The sequence below is a fragment of the Berghia stephanieae genome, chromosome 9, assembly GCF_034508935.2.
Source record: "Berghia stephanieae isolate SIO BIC M18660-M18661 chromosome 9, UCSD_Bste_1.3, whole genome shotgun sequence".
NCBI classification, from domain to species: domain Eukaryota; kingdom Metazoa; phylum Mollusca; class Gastropoda; order Nudibranchia; family Aeolidiidae; genus Berghia; species Berghia stephanieae.
The window spans coordinates 37,547,150-37,570,867 of record NC_088368.1 but is presented as its reverse complement, the minus strand read 5'-3'; the positions used below and the strand labels follow the sequence as shown (position 1 = coordinate 37,570,867).

Below are 23,718 nucleotides of genomic sequence, written 5' to 3'. Positions count from 1 at the left end.
ATTATTATTATTATTATTATTATTATTATTATTATTATTATTATTATTATTATTATTATTATTATCATTATTAATAAGCCAAGAATAGCAGTATCATCTGCATATTTCACTATAAAGCAATTTTCAAAGGATGGTCTGCAGTCGTTGGTGTATAAGATGTACAGTATTGGGGAACTCACGAAGCATTGGGGACATCCGTTCGACAACGTTCTTTTGTTGGAGACATGTTCACCCAATTTTACACATTGCGGTCTATGGGTCAGAAACTCTTTATACCATTTAATAAGGTAGCTTGGAATATTCATGTTGCACAACTTTTGAAGCAAAATATCTGTGTTCATGGCATTAAAAGCTGACGAAAAGTCGACAAACAGGATTCTGGCGTAATTCGAGGGCGTTTGGTCAAGGTGTTTTGAGATCGAATTTGTGGCTGTTAAAAGTGCGTCTTCTACACTGAGATGTTGCTGGTATGCAAATTGGTACGGATCTAGCAATTTAAGGTCACTAGTAAAAAGCCCGCAATTTCGCGGGGAAAGAGCTATTTTCATTCGAAACTGTACTCACCATCATTTAATGAGGGCAGATTGGTAAACAACGTTGTCTGTGTAATTCGGTATATCTTAGGTTGATTTTTCTGTGTGGCCCAACATGAAGTGTAAGCCACTATAGCCTCTGACCCGTGACACAGCAACATACAGTTGTCCGTGTGTGAATACCGGTTGTGGTAAGAAAATCCCCACCTTGCTTAATGTCTGCCCCTGAGACTTGTTAATTGTCATTGCATATGACAATTGTACCGGAAACTGTCTTCTATTTAGAATAAATGGTAAGCCCGAATCCGTTGTTGTCGTCAGATTTATTCTAGGGATAAACACTATGTCGCCAGCTCTACTACCGGTAATTATCTTGGCTTCTAATACTTTTGAACCTAATTTAATTATTAACAAACGGGTGCCATTTAGGAGGCCTGATTTAGGATTTATATTTCTAAGCAGCATGACTTACGTGTTGGCTTTCAAATGTAATGCATGTGGAGGAAGTCCGGGAGGCGTAAGTTCGTTCAAGAATTCAATCGGGTATAAGTTGATGTCAGAGTCACTTTGAATGAAATCAGCACTGCGGTAAATTTGTTCAGTTGATGAGGTCAACCTGGACAGATCGGCTGCATTTATTTTGTCAACATTTTCATGGGTTGTAGTCAAAATTGCTCTCTCTGATAGATAACGTTCATCCGCAAAGTTCAGATTCAAATCATTGTATACAGCATTTATCAAGCATTCTGGGTCATTTTCAGGAAGGCATAGCGCTGTAGGTAATTTAACAGAATACTTTCCTATTTCGCTGAAAACCGGCTCTGTACCATTTCCGATGCGGAGAAGCCAATTTGCAAAACAGTTATTGTCATCAGTAACCCTCATGTTCTTGTTCAGGTGAAAAATGGTGACAAAATTCCAAATAATTGACTTGTTAAGTGTGACACTTAATATATCGGCTTCACTTCCTTTGTTAACAACAGGTAGAATTTGCCGAAAATCCCCTCCAAGTACAACCACTTTGCCCCCAAAAGATTTTGAACTGCCTGTTATGTCACAAAATGTCCTGCTCACACATTCAAACACACGCCTGTCCATCTTAGGTGCTTCATCCCAAATTATGAGAGAACTACTCTTTCGTAACTTAGCTGTGTCTGATTGGCGACTGATGCTACAGGTGCTGTTATCCGTTATTGGAATTTGACGTTTGAACGTTGAATGTGCTGTTCTACCACCGTGCAATAATTCTGCAGCAATTCCAGATGATGCAACAGGTGTAGCTGAAAGTCCTCGACCTCTGATTTCTGCAAGCAGCTTGTTATATACATAGGTTTTGCCAGTTCCATCAGGGCCATCGATGAAGAGGACATTATTCACCCGGTCTTGTTCAGGTACGTCAATTGCTTCCAAAATGGCAGTAAATGCTAACTGTTGGTCATGATTCATCTTCATTTTTTGACTGTGAGCAATTTGTCGTTGCTCATTTGGATCCTATACTTGACAGGCAGTTGCGTATAATTCTGTAGGGTCAGGCAGTTGATAATCTTTTAATGATCTATTGTGAATCATAAGAAGCCTGTTAACATCTTCAAGTGTCTTACTAACGCAAGCTTCAGCAGTCATACTTTCAACATGAGAATAATCTTCAGCTAGCTGGTCTTGAAAAGTATTCCATAAGGAAAAAGGATCTGTGGGGTTGCAAAAGATCAAAATCGTGACAAAAAGCTGTCGGAGTTGACTTGCTGAGGCAACAAATGCTGATTCTGCCATGCAGTTTATCCACTCATCATCGTCCTCCAATAAAACCCATAGCAGACGCGGCCTGTCGAAAAGTATGGTGTAATGTTCCTACTTCTGATCGCTTTAGGTCTTCAAATGATTTTGCTCCCCTTACATGCTGCAGCAATAATCTAAGAAAGAAGCGCTCCCTTCTGCTGGATGGGCGCTGTACATTCTACCGATTGCCAGGCGGTTTCTCTGTCTCTTCTTCCAAATGCACATTCTACTATCCCACGTGTTATGTTCCGGCATATCAGTATACAGTAGAGTATTAGCCTCACGGTTTATTGCATTCTCCTTAAACCATGCTGTTAGTGTGGTGTCTTTCAGTCTCCTTACAGCTTTTTCCGCATGCCCTTCTCTGTAAGTTACAGACTGTTGGTTTTCCAAGTGCAAAGCTAAACGTCTTGCATGTCAAATTGGAATAATCTCCAGCAAGATTCACTTGCTGAAACATAACGTGCATCAACAAATCTCCTAATTTCATCATCTTGTTCCCCTTGGAATTCTACCATGACTCTATCATGTCCTTTGTACACATACTTATACATGTATTTCACCGCTTTTATGCTGTTGCACACCTCAAGATTGATATGTGCCATATATCTGCTGAGGAGATACGGGTTATATGGGACAACCCATCTATTGTCAAGGGCTATTCCTCTTTTGAAGATTGATTTTCCATCATTACGTCTCTGATACAGGGGATAAGTGGAGTCATTTGTATGTGTCGTCTTACTGAATGATTTTGGAAATCTCTTGGAACACTTGCCATCTTTCATGTATGGACTGTTGGGATTGGCCAGGCCACAGGGACCATGCATCATGTGTTTTGAAACTAAATTCTGTAATGTTTTGTTTTGTGGAATTTCTGCACACACCAACCTATCAATATCTTGAGTAGTTATGGGTTTGGCACTGCGATCAAGGATAATCAGGATGTGAGAATGTGGTAGGCCTCTCTTTTGAAATTCAATGACCTTCAAATATGCTAAGACTTTGCCAAAAAGTTCTTTTTTAATTATCTCTTCCATCAATGCCCCTAATTTCATTTTAAAGACCCTTGCGACTAAATCTGGTCGGTCTGCAGCTGTTTGTCGTGAATGCAGTTCATTTGTTATCTCTGGCCAACATGGATTACAGCTCACAGTAAGGAATAAGTCTGGTTTACCATATCTGCGAACAATTGACATTGCATCTTGGTATAATTGGAGCATGTTTCTTGGACCCCCTGTGAATGAAGATGGTAAAACAATTTTGGTCCCTACTGTAGCTCCATGTGCGTCACCTCGATACACTGCATCCACCAGTCCTTGATACAATTCTGCTCGTAATGACTGTTGATTAAAGCGAATGTATTGCAGGCGTTGCTCTTCAACTTTAGCATACTGATCAACACAATATTGTTGCAGGAGACGACCTCCGTGCAAGATTACATTAAAACTATCTCTCTCCATAAGTCGATAAGCATAAAATAATGATGGACTGACCTGACCGGTTCGCTTTCTGTTAAATTTAATGTTGGGCACCCAACGTTCCTCTCCTTTTGGAAAGAAGAGCACATAATGCAACGGATCAAAGTGAGGATGTGTTTCACTGATACGCATAATTGACTGTTGGTTTGGATGGTCATCTGATTTGCGGTATAATACAATATCCTCCGGTTACTACAGTTGATAGGGCTATTTAGGAGTAAAACAGCAACTTCTGAAGCAGTCGGTAAATTATATCTACGGGGAGCTTTTGATGAATCTGCTCGCAGCACCATTCTAATATCCTTCCCTTGATCTCCAGCATCTTCAATAGCTGCAGCGGCATGCTTATATAATTCAAAAAAGGGACTAACAGTAGCCATGATGGTAGATATAGTTGTCAAAATATCAGTATTAAGACTTCTATTCCAAAAAAGCCTATTTTGAATTTCGTGTTCAGTGTCATAAATGTAAAGTTGGGCAAATTTTGGTCTATCATTATCACTGTTGGGTTGAATATGACCTATTCTATGGTAGACGGTACCACTAACTCGGAAACAGTATATCCCAGGAGGCAAGAAATATTCGTGTACACACAAGGAGGCGAATGCAAACATAGAATTGTAAGCACGGATGTGTTCTCGAAAATGCTTAGAATTTGTGTCGTTACCCGTGTAAAGACTCTTTATATTATCCGGAAGGAGTTGTAAAGGTGCCAGTGATACTTCCCCGTTGGCACAGCATAGCGAGGTTGATTCACCGTGCCATAGTTTTGCTGTACAAAAACGACAAACTTTGTTCATGCGTCCTGTGTTGTGTGGTGAGATAAGAGGTATTGTAGTTGTATCATGTTCTTGATCTGCAGCTGATGTAATTTCCACTGTTTGAGCTTCATTTTGTTGAGGAGTAGTTTCTGTATTATTAGTATTAGTAGTAGAAGTAGCGGAAGTAGTTGTCGTAGTAGTATTAGTAGATCTAGTTCTGAATGCAAATTTTAATTGACGTGCTTGTCGTCGCTGCCATGCTTTATTCGGCATGATTTTGGTTTATCAGTCAGTAGATATCTATATCAATACGTCCCAAGTCTTTACTACGCTTTACTTGGGAGGCCTTCCGAAAGCCCCTACAAAGGGAAAGAACTTTAATAATATATTCCCTCAACTAACCCAAAGAAAAAATTCAACCTAGTACCTTTAATTAACCCCAATAGGAAAAACAAACACCCTAGCACTTTAATAAGACTTATGACTAACCCTTATATAAAAAAAATCCTCCGATCTCGAGCTAACCCTAATAGAAAAAATCATGACAAATTGAATAAATAAACGCCTGACAAAAGATCAAAGGTGAAAATACAAATTTAAAGTATACTGGGGATGTAGGAGCTTTCGGAATGTCTCCCCTTTACTTAACTTATGGAAAAACTAACACCCTAGCACCTTTAATAACACTTATGACTAACCTCTCGAGCTAACCCTAATAGAAAAAAACAACTCTCGGACTGCTTTGCACTACCTTTCAATACTTAACAAATCACAATGGCGGCCGAAAATCAAAACAATGGTCAAATAAGGAAATGTTAAACTTTCACAAATCTATCAAGGTTTGTTCTAGAGTTTTTAAAATACTTCTATATAATGACTAACTGAATAAATAAATGCCTGACAAAATATCAACGGTGAAAATACAAATTTAAAGAATACTGGGGATGTAGGAGCTTTCGGAATGTCTCCCCTTTACTTAATTTATGGAAAAACAAACACCCTAGCACCTTTAATAACACTTATGACTAACCTCTCGAGCTAATCCTAATAGAAAAAAAACAACTCTCGGACTGCAGGTTTGTTCTAGAGTTTTAAAAATACTTCTATATAATGACTATCTGAATAAATAAATGCCTGACAAAATATCAACGGTGAAAATACAAATTTAAAGAATACTGGGGATGTAGGAGCTTTCGGAATGTCTCCCCTTTACTTAACTTATGGAAAAACAAACACCCCTAGCACCTTTAATAACACTTATGACTAACCTCTCGAGCTAACCCTAATAGTAAAAAAAGAATCAAAATGGCGACTGAAATCCGCTAAATCAACAACACAACGGAAGTAATAATAATACTTGATGTCATAAATAGATGACGCAAATTGACAACTTTTTACAGTGACAAAATTAGTTGATTTTGGGAGTCAAGTGTCGTCGTTGGTACATATTTTATGACGAACTTTCAAACTGACTTTAAATTATAAAAGGAAATCAAGTTATCTGCTTATCTATCTGTAAAAAATACATTTCTAATTTTCAAATCTTTCAGTAGAGTTGTGCGCCGTGTCAATTTTTTATTGACTCAAATAAGCACAATGTTCTCCACAATGCTATATTTTTTAAAGAAAGGATAACATTTTTGTAGGAGCTCAGATTTAAAAATTTTTTCTAAACATTTCATTACAAGCGATGTAAGCGCCACTGGGCGGAATTCGTTAAATACGGTCGGGCAACGCTTTTTTGGAACTGGAACGACAATCGATGTTTTCCAAAGTACTGTCACTGATTGTTCATCGATTGACCTTTGAAATAGTTTTGTATAAGGTATAGCCAGTTGTTGGTGACAGTTTTTCAAAATAGTTCCGGTAATGTTGTCTGGTCCTGGTGCTTTATTTTCTTTACTTCGCCGGAAGAGGGAGCTTACAGTTTCTTCAACATTTGGAGGTGGCTCATTGTTATTTGACAAACCGTTGTGCACAGATGGGAGCCTGTCAAAACGACAGTAAAAATCATTTAATTTGTTGACATCAGTTATCGTTTTTTCTTGTGGGAATGTTCGTTTCTTTTGGTCTACTCCTCCCACTTGCTTTATCATCTCCCATGCTTTCCTTGCGCAGCCCGATCTCAGTTGTCGCTCCATTTTGTTTTTGTATTCAACCTTCTCTTCTTTTACTGTATTTCTGATCTCTTTTCCCTTTTCAAATTCTAGTTTAATGTCACCATTCATATAGGCAATTTTCTTTTCATTGAGTAAATATTTAAGTCGCTTTGTAACCTATGGCTTATTGTTAGGAAATATCTTAATTTCTTTTTTTTTCCAAGCATTAATCCACACAAAATGCAATATAACATGTCACAGTTTCAGTCCATTCATCAATACTGCCTCCTTCTACCACCAATATCTCCCACCGACTACAGTCAAAACACCTGTTCAGTCGTTGGATTGCCTCTTGAGTCCAGATATGGCGATATAGTACAGTTGGTTTCTCACGTTTTAATTTAGAGATGTACGTCGGTACTAAGTGAATTGTATTATGATCAGATGTGGCTATCGAATTAATTATATCAGCCGATATTCACTTCTTATTTATAGATTGATTATATCAGACGATATTCACATCTTATTTATCGAATTAATTATATCAGCCGATATTCACATCTTGTTTTGATCACCGACATCTGACATCACTTTTCACTATACACCGACAAAACGCTTTGATGTAGTTTGTCAGAAATGTCTTACTACCATCTGCTATGGGGGCAGCATGGCTCAGCGGCATAGTCTTACCCGAAAAATATCGAGTTCGACTAAAAACTCGACGCGCTTTGAGATGAATAAAGAGAATGTCATGTCATTTCAAGTAGTCCTTCAGAATCTAAAGGCTCATGGAGCCAGAGTTTATCGCGATTTCTATAGCGTTAAACAAACAATGTCTATTGGTTAATACGCGTTGGATGGGATGTTAGTCTATGGTCAGATCACTGCTAGTGGGTAAATAGGGGAGGGGGGGGAATCGCACCCGGTCACCTTGCGTGTGAAGCGAGTGCTCTATCTATCATGCGAGTTATCGGGACCGGTCCGTCCATCGATCAAATTAGCCTTAATTCAGAAGAGTGAGTGGAGCAGGCACTTATGTTGATAACAACTAGAAATGAAGTGATAAGGAAAGTGCCAGAAGACAAAAGAGAATAAAAATTCACGGCGGCGATGGGGGCTCGAACCCGTGACTTTACTGGTACGAAAACTCCGCCTGGCTGGGGAGAGCGTGACTCTACCATATGAGCTATCCACGATCCCCCCCCCCCCCAAAAAAAAAAAAGACCGCTTTTAACCCTTGGCTTTTATTAGAGCCTTCTCTCCCTGACTTCTTGAGGTCCCGGGTTCAACACACATACAAACGCCGCGAAGTTAGTTGGCTAGCATTTAAGCTTAATAGCCAACATTCTCAACAGAAACATGTAACATAGAAACAATTGAGACATTGAGTATGCTCCGGTATTTGGGGTGAATTTTTTAATTCAGAAAAGTGAGTGGAGCAGGCATTTAGGTTGATAACAACAAGAAATGAAGTGAGTAGGAGAGTGCCAGAAGACAATATTTTTTTTGGTTGAACTTTTTTTTTAATCTCCTCGTTGACGCGACATCACGGTCGACCATGACACATACATATTTTGGGATTGGCAGATCTACGTTGTTTTTAAACTTAAATCGGATTGCAAATGTATTGATGTTATGCGTATTGGAAAAATACTCACGACATCTCCATCGGGGTACAACATATTAACACACAAAACTTCAAACTCGAACGTTGATAGTCTGATTGATATAACTTAGTGATAAGTTAATTATAAAAATGGCTGTCTAAAAGCAATAACAACGGGTTGACTAATGTCAATTTTATTCCTTCTATTGATGCTCTGTGTTAAATTAAAATACTCACAAAGTCCGCTTGCCAGAAATATCACTCCAGCCCAAAAATCTACATGGAACCTTGAACGTTATAGTCGGATATATTTTAATGAGAACTAATCATAAAAATGGATGTCTAAAAACAATAACAATGAGACGAGTGACGTCAATTTGGTTCCTTCTATAAATATCCAAGAACTTTACTAACTCCATCCGCTCTCTCCTCCTTCAAAACAAATGTATCTATTCTCTCATTGCTTTTTTGTGCGGTTATGCATTTGATACTTATGATATGACACTCTCCTTTGGATCGGACGCATTTACTTGCATTCTCTCACCTTGTTCGCGTTTAAAATGAGTACCTCGCTGATTACAGCGTCGCCTCTGTCGGAAAACAATTGTAATATCGCTTAACAGTCATGTCTCGTCTCACATGTTTTTCTGTTGACCAAGGACCCTTATAAAGTGATTTGAGCACCTTTATTGAATATAGCGGTATATATAGCGCAAGTAAATTTTTCTCTCTCTCTTTCTCTCTCTCTCTCTCTCTCTCTCTCTCTTTTTCTCCCCCCCCCTCTCTCTCTCTCTCTCTCTCTCGACATGTTAGATTATTATAGCTATTGCTACATATGATGCGAATATCTTGGACGGTTATTGATGCTATGAGTTTAGGTAAAACGCTCACAACATCCGCCAGTCGGAAATAACGTACCGTCACACAAAACTACGAGTAATCTTGAACGTAAAAAGTCTGATTAATATAATTTAGTGAGAACTAATTACCAAAATGGCTGCCTTAATAGAATAACAAAGAGTGGAATGGTGTCAATTGCGTTCCTTCAACAGTCTAATTGATAAAATTTAGTGAGAAGTAATCACTATTGTACGCACGACGAAAGATAGAATAAGAGACAGTAACTGGGATCGGTTCTGTCGGCCACAGAGCCTAACTATTAATTAAAATTTATTTCTAATTTCACCAATTTTTGGAGTAAACACAGTTCTTAGTATCAAACCTATTGTAAATTTGACGTTGATCACGAATCCGACGTGAAAACAGCGAAAATCCGAAAAAAAATTGTCCACTTTTTTAAACTGCCACGCCCCCGATCGACGATCGCCTCAAAAAATATCTCACCGTGTGTGGACAAAAATCATCTGCGATAAACGCAGGGATCGGGTCACAGCGACCCCGCAGGGCTTGTCCCGCGATGAGATCTGTGCGTGTATGGGCCCTCTAATAAGGCTTTGATACCAGTAAGAGGAGACACTGGTGGCTGCGAATCGGCTTCGGTCGAGGAGCTGCCTAACAGCAAGTGCTCTTCATCAGTGGGGACTTTCCACCTGTCCCACATGTACCCGATGTGGGCAAGAACCCGAAACGGGGTACAGTTGAGCACTTGAAAAAGGCTCTTTTCTCAAATTCTCTCATCGTACTCGGGTGTTAAATGAGTAACTGCCATGAACAGCGCTATCTCTGTTTGAAATAAAATATGTAATATAGCATAAAAGGTGTCATGTCTCGTACTATCTACATTACATGTTTAGTTTTGTTGTAGGCTAGGGACCCATTGTAAAGCGCTTTGAGCAGGTTTAATGGATATTGCGCTATATAAAGGCTCGAGTACTTAAAAATGAGTACCTGGTCGTTTACAGCTTTGTTCAGTCGGGAAAAAATGCAATATCACTCACAGGCCTCATGTCTTGTCCTTCATGTGAAGTCTAGTTGTTTGCTAATGACTGCTTGTGTATAATATTATAGCGATTTGAGAACGTGCAATGCATAGTTGAGTCCTTGGAAAAGGCTCTTTAGTCACATTCTCACACCGTATTCAGGTGTGAAATGAGTACCTGGCAGTTAACAGCGGGTGTCTTTGTCCGAAAAATTGTAATATCGCCTAACAGGCGGCATGTCCCGTCCTACATGTTAAATGTTGCTGTTGACCAGGGAGTTTTGAGCACATTTAGTGGATATTGCGCTATATAAAAGCTCAATCAATTTTTGAAAGTTAAAAAAAATCAATCTGGCCAAAATGTAAAAATAAACCGTTTTGGCAATTGTGGTTTTGAGATTTTATAAAGCGCAATATCCACTTAACGTACTCAAAGCAAGGGGTCCCTGACCATCAGCAACACTTAACATGTAGGACGGGACATGACGCGTGTTAGGAGATATTATATTTTTTTCGGACAGAGACAACGCTGTTTCACCTGAGTACGGTGAGAGTAAAGAGCCCTTTCCAAGGACTCACCTATGCGCCGAGCGAGGCTCGAACCCAGGACCGTCCGATCCGAAAGCGAGTGTCATACCACTAGACCACATAGCCGCACATGTATGGAAGATCTCATTCCTCTCATCACAAGATTACCACATCTGCTTGATTATTTTATCTCTGATATTATCTCTCGCATCAGATTTTTTTCCATCGCAATGAAATAACACGAGATTGAATCTTCATTTACCTAAGGAGGAAATAGACTGGCTATTATTGAGCATGATGTAGAGAGAGAGAAAGAAAGAGATTGAGAAGAAGAAGAAGAAGAAGAAGAAGAAGAAGAAGAAGAAGAAGAAGAAGAAGAAGAAGAAGAAGAAGAAGAAGAAGATGAAGAAGAAGAAGAAGAAGAAGAAGAAGAAGAAGAAGAAGAAGAAGAAAAGAAGAAGAAGAAGAAGAAGAAGAAGAAGAAGAAGAAGAAGAAGAAGAAGAAGAAAGAAGAAGAACGAGAGAGGAGAAAAAAGAGATAGAAAAAATAAATAAGAAAGAGAGAGACAGAGAGAGAGACAGAGAGAGAGACAGAGAGAGAGAGAGACAGAGAGAGAGACAGAGAGAGAGAGAGGGGGGAGAGAGTGTGTGTGAGAGAGAGACAGAGAGACAGAGAGAGAGAGAGAAGGGGGGGGGAAAGAGAGTGTGTGAGAGAGAGAGAGAGACAGAGAGAGAGATAGACAGAGAGAGAGACAGAGAGAGAGACAGAGAGAGAGACAGAGAGAGAGAGCCAGAGAGAGAGAGTGCCAGAGAGAGAGAGAGAGCCAGAGAGAGAGAGCCAGAGAGAGAGAGCCAGAGAGAGAGAGCCAGAGAGAGAGAGAGAGAGAGAGAGCCAGAGAGAGAGAGAGAGAGAGAGAGTACTTGAGCTTTTAAATAGTGTGATATTCAATAGATGTACCTTCATGTCCTCCTTACCTTCAAATCGATGGGAGCTGATCCCGGTTTAGCCATTCACGATAGAGAGGTTCATGGATCGCTGGTCAGCTCGTGGCCAGTACTGGAATATGTAATGGACTAGCAGATGGACACAACAATAATACCAATGCAATGGCGAGCAGTAACACAGTGACATCAAACTATTGTTCATTTAACATTATCTTTCTCTTTCTCTCTCTCTCTCTCTCTCTCTCTCTCTCTCTCTCTCTCTCTTTCTCTCTCTCACACACACTCTCTTCCCCCCCCTCTCTCTCTCTCTCTCTCTCTCTCTCTCTCTCTCTCTCTCTCTCTCCGTCTTTCTCTCACTCATAATCGTTCTCTATTACTGACAGTCACACGCCTGCTCACAAACACTCATTATGATTAGTACAATATAGATTTATGTGCTTGGCTAAGAAACTCACAACATTGCCATCCGAAAGTATAACGGACCAACGCACAAAAAATATGTGTAACCTTGAACGTTTATAGTTTGGATAATACAGTTCAGTGAAAATTGCTCATAAACGTGTATGGCAAAAAGCAATTACAGAGACCCGAGTGACGTAAACTTCATTCTCTCTCTCTCTCTCTCTCTCTCTCTCTCTCTCTCTCTATATATATATATATATATATATATATATATATATTATATATATATATATATATATTATATCTGTGTGTGTGTGTGTGTGTGTGTGTGTCTGTGTAACAGTTACCATTCATACCACATACTTATACCCACAAACAGAATACAATAATTGTTAAGGGGTTCTATCATTTTTTTAAAAGAAAGAAAATAAACAGTTTAATCCTTTCCTTACCAGCCATTTTTAGAAATTTCCCCGAAATTTCACACCCATCTAACACAAAAACAGTACATTCTATACATACTATTGTTCTGCAAAATGAGCTCTACAACACAATATCAAGTTTTTATAGCTATAACAATTTTGTTCTCTAAATTTTGTGATGTGCACAGAAAATCTGAATGAGAAAATTGTTCATTGCATCATAACGAATGTGACGATTTACCAATGGTTGGTAATGAGAGGGTTTAACATGCCCAACGGAAAGCCCAAGGTCAGAAATGGAGGAAAACTCATTTTTAAATATTGTATACAATAATGTTTCCTATGTTGACGGCCGCCGTCTTGGATTTTTTAAAAATTCGCATTTTTCTCCGTTCTAAACTCTCGGTTATTAATAACTTCACAACATTAGTTTCTTTTTTAATACAAAGATGCATCTTTCCTACAAATAGCTGACAACTTAATGTTAGCAATTAATGCAAATATGAAAAGCTATTATGTTATCACTAATAATAGATCTATGTCAAAATTTTGCGTTAAAATATCCCACTTTTTACACAATAAACGTAATTTCCTAAAATGGAATCTAAAATTTAAAATCTAATTGATCTGCTGTTTAGAACAACCTATAAAGAGCATCTGTGCAAATAATGAATTATATGTGCCTATTTTAATTGCTGAGATTATAAAAATGGAAAATACAAAAGTGCGTAAAATGCAACTTTTGAGAAAACGCCATTTAAAGTTCTCTAACCATTATCAACATAATAAACATCAAAATATTGTAAGAGAGTTAGCTTATAGCAAGTGGGTTTAATGAGTTCACAGTACTTGTATATCAGTTAAACTTGGTCATTATATTGAGTAGTCTAGGACAGTTTTACGTTCCAAAGTTAAAGGATTGGTCATTATATTGAGTACTAGAAAATTATTTCTTTGATCGGTGTTACTTGGTATTTGGGGATAAAAGCATTAAGTTATAGTTGGTATTCATCATTTAGGCGTACGATATTATTTGGGCGTAGCGTATTTGTTATTTGGGCGTACGGATTATTTAGGCGTACGCCATTTGATTATTTAGGCGTAAAACTGACCTTTGGTGAAAGGAATTGTGGGACAGTTTACAATAGGATATAAAACAGTGTGTCTGATCAAACGGGGATCATTCTACCTTTTGATTCAGGATTCAACTTGACCATGAGCTGCACACTTTAAACCTTTTGTGCTCACCATCATTTATTTGCTTTTTCGGACTTAGAAATATTCCACGAACATTGAAAATGGTTACTTAGGCAAAACTGACTTTACATGTGGACTGATTTTACGGATTTGGAATTTATGAAACTGATTGAATTATGACAATGCTATTTGATTTGGATTTGGAATTTATCATGATTTGGATTTTGAATTTATCACAAACAAATAAAACTGTAAGAAATGAAACTTGGAATCTGGACTTTTATTTGAATGTTTTGGTGTTGTGCATTCAATTATCATCACCGGCCCTTGAACTCTTTCGTCATTATTAACATCTACAACACAACGCAAAGGATAATACTACCATCTATGAAAAACACCACTATGCGATCATAAGCCATTACATATGTGTGCAACTACCCCACATTATGTATCTAATTTGGTGTCGTGAATCAGGATTCTTATATATCTTTATTTGGAGCCCTGATACCATGATGTAAAGATGTTATCATTCCGAACCATGGAAACACAAGAAATGTATATTGTTGCGGTGTTAACATCTATTAAAGTTTTTGTGAGACTCGAATTTTGAAGTGAAAATTGTGAACAGATAGGAAAATAGTTTTATTTGGGAAAGAAAATGAATATCAATTTTGAAGGTGAAGCAGTGGAATTATTTTGTATTGAAATATGAAAAAAAAATATTGAAATTATAGATGATTCCTAAAATTCTGACAAAAGACAATATTTAAAAAAATAAATAAATATACTAAATAATATTTAAATTAAGAGTCACAGATAGAAAAGGAAATTTTTAAAAAATATAGATATATAGGGCAATATATTATATTCAAAAAGTGAAAACAATATATTATAGAACGGCAAAATAATAATAATAATAATAATAATAATAATAATAATAATAATAATAATAATAATAATAATAATAATAATAATAATAATAATAATAATAATAATGCATTGATGCTATACGTATTTTATTTAATTAAAAAGAAGAGAGGGAGAGATGAAAATAAAAATTGCAGTATTTAAATGAATATTTTAGTGCGTTTTATTTTTCAAAATAAATGAAAATGCGTTTACTTACAATCAAGCGTTTCGGAATAGATCTTCGAATATTAATTTGTACCGTTAATGGCAATGTTTTGTTAATATCAGTAACAAAGATGTGTCGATTTTTATTTCAATTTTTGTATGTTACTGTTGGAATTACATAAACAGTTGGTCCATTATTTAAGGTTGTTACGTTTTATTTTCTGTCAAAATGACTCAAGAAGACGATGGCAATAAAAACACGTAAATTCTAAGTTTTGATAATTGAAAAATGTCTTATGGTATTTATTGTTATATTACAACATCATTGATTATATTTCTCTCCCGTCAATAGGGATGAATTGGTAGGTTGATATTGACTCTTTGAGATTCATGGGTTCATGACAAAGAGCAAAGTTTTATATCTGTTTGTATTCTTGGTAATAAATGTGTGGTTAACGCAGCCAAGTAATCGACAACAGAGCTTATTTAGTTGTGTAATGAGACATGGCGTTATAATAGATTACATAAGACATTTGGATTTTATCACCGGAAATTAAGTTGAAATGATTTATGCGGAATATGAGTCAATCGTTGTTTTGTTTAGTTTTGTTTTGAAACGCGTTTCATCGTGATTTTTAAAGGAGACATATTCTCATAATAATGGAATAACGGACTTTTGGTTTAAAGTCGGAGAACAAATAAAATGACGGAGTATTAATTATTATGAAAGACTGATGTCTTGTAATGGGAGTTAAAATGTTATTACGGAAGAATAACAAAATATTGAAAATGCATTACCATGTCATGTGAGCTGATAATATTTGTGACACAAGTGGTTAACTTGTTAAGAATCAGCGAATTATAAGTAACCCATATGGTAAAATGCTGTATATGCATATTGGGTAAATAAGCGCAGTGATGTAAGACGCGGTAATTAAAGTGCACACGGTTTAAATTACGAGACGCAGGAATGAGGCGTTCGGGAATATTTTATTTTGCGTTTGATTAAAGCGCATGGTTTAACATTATGAAATGATGCAGAAGGCGGAGAATTTTTATAAATACGATGCGCGTGGTTAAAGCGCACACAATTATCAATGCTATATTAAGAGGCGCGAGATAACGTCGCAATGAGTTATATGAATATTTTTATAAGCCGAGGGCAAAGGCGCGAAACATTGAATTTTTATTGACCAGAGTGTATATCGTTTCTGCAAATATTTTGATTATCATATTTTTCTCCTATAGATTCGCTGTTGTAATTGTAATCAATATTTACTGCGTGGTTTGAATTTAACATTTATATCATAAAGTGTGTAACTGAGTTGAAGAAGAAGTTATGTTCAGTTGTCTAATCTTAAGTGTGTAATCATTCGGCAATCAGTTGAAATGGTAGGAAGTGCTACGATAACATAAACAAAATCATATTTCATTAAATTAGGGATTTTCTAAGGGGAATAATTCGAGTTAATCAAAGGCAGAAGTAGTGTTTGCACTAAAACATGATACAGTCATCACGAAAGAGGACACTTGCAACCATCAGTCATAACGGGAACGCTGATGACAACGACAGAGGCAACTCAAACACAGCCACAACAGAGGTCTGGAAATGTCTTAATCCCTTTGGTCTATCCACGGATACCTTGAAATGGAGTAACAATCTCGACAACCACTACGCCATTGATACGTCCAGAATCAACACAATCTACAGACTACAAATACACAGCAACCTCAATTACATCGTACCTTTCAACTTATACAAACTTGACAGAATTCATAAAATAATATCTGTATCAACACAGATTTCTTCCATGAACCTTTTTTATATTTACATTCTTTATTGAACAATTGGATTACTTGTATTTACTTCTACGACAACAATACCCAACGATGTACGATGTCAATAATTACATAAACGTTCAAGATACGATTGTTTTTACAAAAATGATGTCCAATTGTGAACAATACTACTTCCATCATATTCAGTGGTGAGCGTATTCAAATTTAAACTTATGTCAATATACAAGTGTGCAGCACCCATATCTACAACTTATAAACATTGAATATTATAATAACGCCTGTCTTAGTATCATTGTAAAAGATAAAGGCTATATATGTATATAAGACAATGCAGGAAAATTCATTATCGTATGATATTCAACAACCTGCGTTCAAATAACGAAAATATTGTTGACCTTATTCGACCCTACTACATAGTCTACTAGACTACGTTATTATTACATCATCTACCTGGTGTGTGGACTCACATCACCCACCGGAACTCTGCAAGATTACATAATCTACCTGGTGTTTGGACTCACATGCCACCTCATCAAAACTCGATCAACAAACACGAACAATTACAACACACGACCTCTGTCGACTACTACACACGAACTCTTTGTCAACACATGGCTGAGTTCACAACTTTCTTTTGACTTGCTGGATAAGTCAAACTTCATTTAAATTCAAGATCTCGCACACAGTTAATCTTGAATTTTTACAATTTCATCTACAATGAGACTCAACGTATACACAAGACAACCACAAATATCTACGAGGAAAATCGACCCAGATGCCGGAGATGAATGGATTACAGCGACGTCACAAGACCAAGAAACAACCCAACAGGTTAAGCATACGTTTGCTACCTGTAGAGTCTTTTTTCGTCCCAATTCAAAAGACTCGAACAAATACAACACACTAATTGCAAAAGTTGGTCACTTTAGTAACAGCCCACAATCACATACTGTGTTAGATTTTACTTATTTAGTTATTTACACTGTACTAAATATGAATAATTCGGACAGACTAATGACTGATTATTTACTAAACACTAAATATGTGATGTGAACAAGTCGGACAGACTAATGTCTGATTATTTATTAAACACTAAATATTTTGAATGTGAAGACATTATGGTGATAATTCGAAGACATTTACAGAGGAAAAAGTTTTTAATTAATTAACAATAATTAAAGTGAATTTATGACACTTGGGCTATGCAGTGACCACAACACACACAACAATGCAACACGTAGACTAGATACAATCACCTCAACTCTTATAGTTGATATATTTTTTTCATTACATGAAAACTCATTCTAAATGGAGACAATGACTTAATTAACAATTACTGACAATTTTCACCGGATGAATCATTCTCAAGATGAACTGTTTACGGAGAAATTTGTTACCTCTGATGGATGACCATAAAGAACATTTTGACTTCAAACTACACCCTGATGATTTAAAAAGTTTAAAAATTGAAACATCAAAAATGAACAATGAATGATAATAACTTCAACTTGAATTTTAAAATGATGATAATGCTATTATTATGATTTATTTTTAAATATTTTTTATTATTAATTGAAATGTAATCCTTCGTATATGGATTTAGATGTCTATAATACATTATTTGTACCACATATTATAAGTAGGAATTAACGTAATAATGTTGTTTAAATGGAAACATACAATATAAGGAAATATACAAGGTACTGGTTTTGATATGTCAGTAAATGAGTAAACATACATGGAAGCTGAGATTATCACCCATGTCGTATAGAGTTGAATTTGAGATTGAATAAGACAACGTGAGTATATCACAAATGGAATTTGAACCATCCTTTTTCACGCAATAATATTTATGTGTGATGGGATATGACGAGAATTAAACAATTTTATTGCTATGAAGATGGAATTTAAGGTGAAAAGATATTTTTTTCTTTGAACTTTTAATTACTTGATATCTTACTTTCGATGTTGTGATGCCTTAAAAAGTATAATCGATAAATATATAAATGTTTAATCAACTTTCGTGTTGGTAAATTAAAATTTTAATCACTTTTAAATGATAGATACCTTACTGTTGATGTTGTAATTTGAAAGAAAAAAAAATCTATAATCGATATATATATCTATTTAGATGTTGTAATCAAATTTGATGTTTGTGAATTTATCAATGTTGTAATACTATAAAACCTATAATTGATATATATGAATGTTGTAATCAACTTTGGTGTTTTTGAATTTAAAGTTTAAAGTTTTTAAATATTTAACTGGTATAAGTATTATCATTTTAAACATTTATTTATTACATTTTAGTTGGACATTACATATATATTTAATCTCTCACTGTAATTTTTTTTTGAATTGAAATTGTTTTAAAGTCAATTTAAATTCTAAGAAAGGGGCGTATGTAAGAGAGTTAGCTTATAGCAAGTGGGTTTAATGAGTTCACAGTACTTGTATATCAGTTAAACTTGGTCATTATATTGAGTAGTCTAGGACAGTTTTACGTTCCAAAGTTAAAGGATTGGTCATTATATTGAGTACTAGAAAATTATTTCTTTGATCGGTGTTACTTGGTATTTGGGGATAAAAGCATTAAGTTATAGTTGGTATTCATCATTTAGGCGTACGATATTATTTGGGCGTAGCGTATTTGTTATTTGGGCGTACGGATTATTTAGGCGTACGCCATTTGATTATTTAGGCGTAAAACTGACCTTTGGTGAAAGGAATTGTGGGACAGTTTACAATAGGATATAAAACAGTGTGTCTGATCAAACGGGGATCATTCTACCTTTTGATTCAGGATTCAACTTGACCATGAGCTGCACACTTTAAACCTTTTGTGCTCACCATCATTTATTTGCTTTTACGGACTTAGAAATATTCCACGAACATTGAAAATGGTTACTTAGGCAAAACTGACTTTACATGTGGACTGATTTTACGGATTTGGAATTTATGAAACTGATTGAATTATGACAATGCTATTTGATTTGGATTTGGAATTTATCATGATTTGGATTTTGAATTTATCACAAACAAATAAAACTGTAAGAAATGAAACTTGGAATCTGGACTTTTATTTGAATGTTTTGGTGTTGTGCATTCAATTATCATCACCGGCCCTTGAACTCTTTCGTCATTATTAACATCTACAACACAACGCAAAGGATAATACTACCATCTATGAAAAACACCACTATGCGATCATAAGCCATTACATATGTGTGCAACTACCCCACAATATGACTAGTTCATACATTTATTAAAAATTACTACCACAACTACTACCACTGCTGCTATTGGGTACTGATGCGGACTCGCTGACACTTAGTGTAAAGAGATAAAATATTTTAAAATATGCCCTTATTAGCCAATTTCTCTTGAATACAAGGTTATGTAAATGTTGCTACTCGAAGATCGAAGAATAAATGACAATGTGATATTGAATGTAAGCTTCAATTTAATATACGAAAACAGATAAAATGGAAGTTCGGATTTCTCGTTTATCAACAAAACAAAATGAATGATACACTACAGACGAATGAGATAATGTGGTAGTGGCGTTGTTAAGATGAATAAACCAAAACATTGCTGGTCAGGAAAATATGCTACTTTGTAAGGAAGACAGGGTGTACTAGAATGAGTCTTTTCATATTTATACGGGTTATAGTCATGACGTAACTATGGTTATAGTATGTCTTCTAATAGCCATAAACATAACATCAAATGGCATTTTAAACATGCGTAGAGTGAAAGAATAAAAGTAAAGACCCTTTTCCAAGGACTAAACTTTAAAAAAAAAGCCAAAAAAACTTGACATTTATACAGGGCAATGTTCGCCCGACGTGCTTAAAACTCTTTATAAGGGGCCCCTAGGCAACAGGAACACTTAACATGTAGGACGAGACATGATGCCTATGAGGCGATATTACATTGTTTCTGACTGAGTCAATGCTCTTAACGGTACTTATTTTACATCTGTGAGTAAAGAGCCTTTTCTAGAGACGCAATTCTGCCCGGATCAGAGTGGGACTCAAACCCGAGACCTGACAGATCCGGAGCTAGTTTCACACCAAAAATAAAAGTCAGATATTATGAAATTTAAGCTTTTTACAGTGTAAAACAATTCTTTCAATTTCCTTATTGATAGATTTAAGTAAATTGTCACACAGAACTTAGAATCAATATTACATTACTTTCGACGTGTACATTTTCAGGTGGGATAACTCATAGTGTCATCATCTCATAGTTTCTCATAATAGAAATACTTTCAAACCGACGTGTATATATCTGCCGGTCTGATGGCCCAAATAGTTATGGTCTCATTATTGTAATGGAAATATCCCTCAAACCAATACAAAATATTGTCCTTTACAACAATGTTAAATCAAGCACAAAATTGAGTTCGGTTATCAGACCTGCAAATATGTGCAGCTAGCCTGAAATCAATACAAAATATTTTCTTTTACAACGTTAAAGCAAACAAAAAAAATGGGTTTGGTTATCAGACTTGCAAATATGTGTAGTGCAAACCAATACAAAATATTGTCCATTAACACATTGATAAACCAAGTCCATATTTTGCTCTGTACTAACCTGCAAATAATCAAATACGTTTACTTTGGTTAATATTGTTATAATACCGCAATGACAAAATAATAAAAGAACAGGCACTGGTATCAGGTTAAAATATGTTAAAGTAAGAAACAAAAATGAATATAACAGCTTTAACCCCCCCCCCCCTCCCCCCTTCCTAAAAGAAATAAAAAAATCCAAGGAACATTGTTTTTTGTTGTTGTTGACTGAAGAAGGGTTTTGAACCCGAAACGTTCCTTATTTGGTATTTTATTCTTTATTGAAATAGCTATATTCAATTTTGATCGTTCCTTTTAACAATCCAGAGGTTCTATCGGCTTAGTATCACTTTGGTTGAAATCTGAAAAGGTGTGTATGAAACAGTGCCGGATACAGCAGAAAGATAAACGGTAATCAGAAGGCCTGAGATTCTATCCCAAGGCAAGCCAGGCTGATTTTTTAAAGTTGAGCTTAAATTGAACTTTAATAAAGGGCAATATCCACTAAACGTGCTCAAAGCGCTTTACAAACGGCCCCTGACGAACAGCAACACGTAACACGTAGAACGAGACATGACCCCAGTTAGGCGATATTACTTTTTTTTTTCCAGACAGACAGCGTTGTTAACGACCAGGTACTCATTTTACACCTGTTTACGGTGAGATAATGTGAATAAAGAGCCTTTTCCAAGGATTCAACTATGTGAGAGCGGGACTCAAACCCAGGACCTTCCGATCCGAAAGCGGGTGTCATACCCCTAGACCACATAGCCGCAATTTTGCGTATTACTTTCTGCATTGTCTGCCACTGTTTCATTGTCTACTTTTTCAGCATACTGTATTAATACGGTCGTTCCTATTTGCTTAAAATGATATAAAGATAGGAAGGGTAGCAAAAAGAGAGGATTGGGAGGAGGGAGAGTGAACTTTTCTATTGCACAATATCCACTAAATGTACTCGCATTTCTTTCCAGGGACCCGACGCCAACAGCAATACTACCACTTAGGGCCAGACCCTAATGCATGTTAGACGCTCATATAATTTCTTAGAGACAAGAATGTGAATGAACTGAAATAATAAATTGTAATATCGCCTAACAGGCTACATGTCTCGTTCATCATGTTACGTGTTGATGTGGTAGGAACCCTTTGTTAAGTGCTTTGATAAGTTTAGAATATGCCAATAAAAGCTCAAGTTTTTTTTGGTGTTCTTTATTCGCAATTTTTTATTAACAATTCTGTCTTCTAAAACCCACACCATACCACCCACAACCCACAAACCCAATCCCCATCACCAGCCATACTGAAATCATCCATTGACACCAGTCCATCCACCAATCCAGCCTACAACCTAAATCCATTCAAACCATCCACCCACCAACCAGCTACTAAAACCTGAATCCATCCCACCATCCCACCATCCATCCAGCTAACTAAAACCTAAATCCATATCAACCATCACCCACCAATCCACACTAACTCAACCAACCTGAACCATCCACACCCATCCACTACCAAACTACTACAACCTGAATCCACACACCCATCCCTACAAACCGACCTAAAACCGAACCATTGACCCCCCACCACCCACCAATCACACTAAAACCTGAATCCATCATACCCATACCAACCACACTAATCACTAACATACTAAACCTGAATCCATTCACACCATCACCCCCAATCACTATTCCGTAAACTATGAATCTATGACTACCACACTAATTCGACTAAAAGGTCATTTATTCATCCATTACCCACCAATCAGCAACTAAATTTCCTTAATCCAATATACTCCTTCAAACCACCAGCTACTAAATAATCTTTAACATTTTACTTCCTTAAAAAATCCAGCACTTAACGATCCATACACCCATGCAAAACCAAAACTAATTCACTAAACACCTGAATCCATATCCATCACCAACAAATCCAGCTACATAATCTGGATCATTCATAACATAAATCTAATCCAGTTACTAAAACTGATCCATTCACTTAAACCTGATCCATTCATTACCAATCACCAACAAAAAGTACTTAACCTGGTCTTCTAACCATACCACCAATTCCACTACTAAACCGAATCCATTCATACCTCAACAGTTCAAATCAAGATCTATAAACCTGAATCATTTCTTACCACAACCAATCAGCTACTAATCTGAATTCATTGAACCCATAGCCACAAATCAGCTACTAAAACTGAACATACTAACAACCCACCGAATCCGTACGTTGATCAGAACCAGAATCTTTACCATCACCAACCAAATCCATCTTAACCTGAATCCATACTTTACCGCTCACAAAATGCTGCTAATAAACCTGATCCATTCATACCATCACAAAAAATCAGCTAACAACTATGCCAGGCATTCATTACAATCACACCAATCCAATTCAAGTCGAAACACAACAATGATTCTTCGTCAAATTATGCTACTAAAAGGAAAAACCTTACATTGATCACTATTACCCACCAATCGCTATCAAAACTGAATACTTATCATTCATTCTATCCAGTATCAAATGGAACTAATCAATCAACCTTCCACATTTAACCATTACTAAAAAATGTCATCAAATAACCATACACAACAAAGATTCAGCTAACTATTAACTAAATCCTATTCAT

General features: G+C 36.3%; 2 protein-coding genes across 2 annotated transcripts in view; one reads left to right on the top strand and one right to left on the bottom strand.

Moving 5' to 3' along the window:
- The window catches only part of LOC144980175 (14 kDa phosphohistidine phosphatase-like), a 79,738-nt gene that overhangs the window by 17,255 nt on the left and 38,765 nt on the right, over window positions 1–23,718 (top strand). The window lies entirely within an intron of this gene.
- LOC144979221 (uncharacterized) lies at window positions 2,025–22,379 on the bottom strand. The gene is made up of 8 exons (XM_078925830.1): window positions 22,359–22,379; window positions 21,868–21,940; window positions 17,838–17,942; window positions 7,223–7,373; window positions 6,452–6,537; window positions 3,981–4,697; window positions 2,758–3,855; window positions 2,025–2,221 (listed from the first exon to the last, which is right to left on the bottom strand). The coding sequence occupies exons 1-8, from the start codon at window positions 22,377–22,379 to the stop codon at window positions 2,025–2,027; spliced, it is 2,448 nt and encodes an 815-aa protein (XP_078781956.1).

Bases quoted from the DNA above. Each gene is read 5' to 3' on its own strand.
- LOC144979221 (XM_078925830.1), bottom strand. From the start codon at position 22,379: ATGGCTGGTGATGGGGATTGG. The intron at 21,941-22,358 runs GTTTGTGGGTTG...TATCATTTTAAG, and splicing joins TGGCTGGTGATGGGGATTGG to CAAATAGGAACGACCGTATT. The intron at 2,222-2,757 runs GTGAATCTTGCT...GCAACCCCACAG, and splicing joins TGCACGTTATGTTTCAGCAA to ATCCTTTTTCCTTATGGAAT.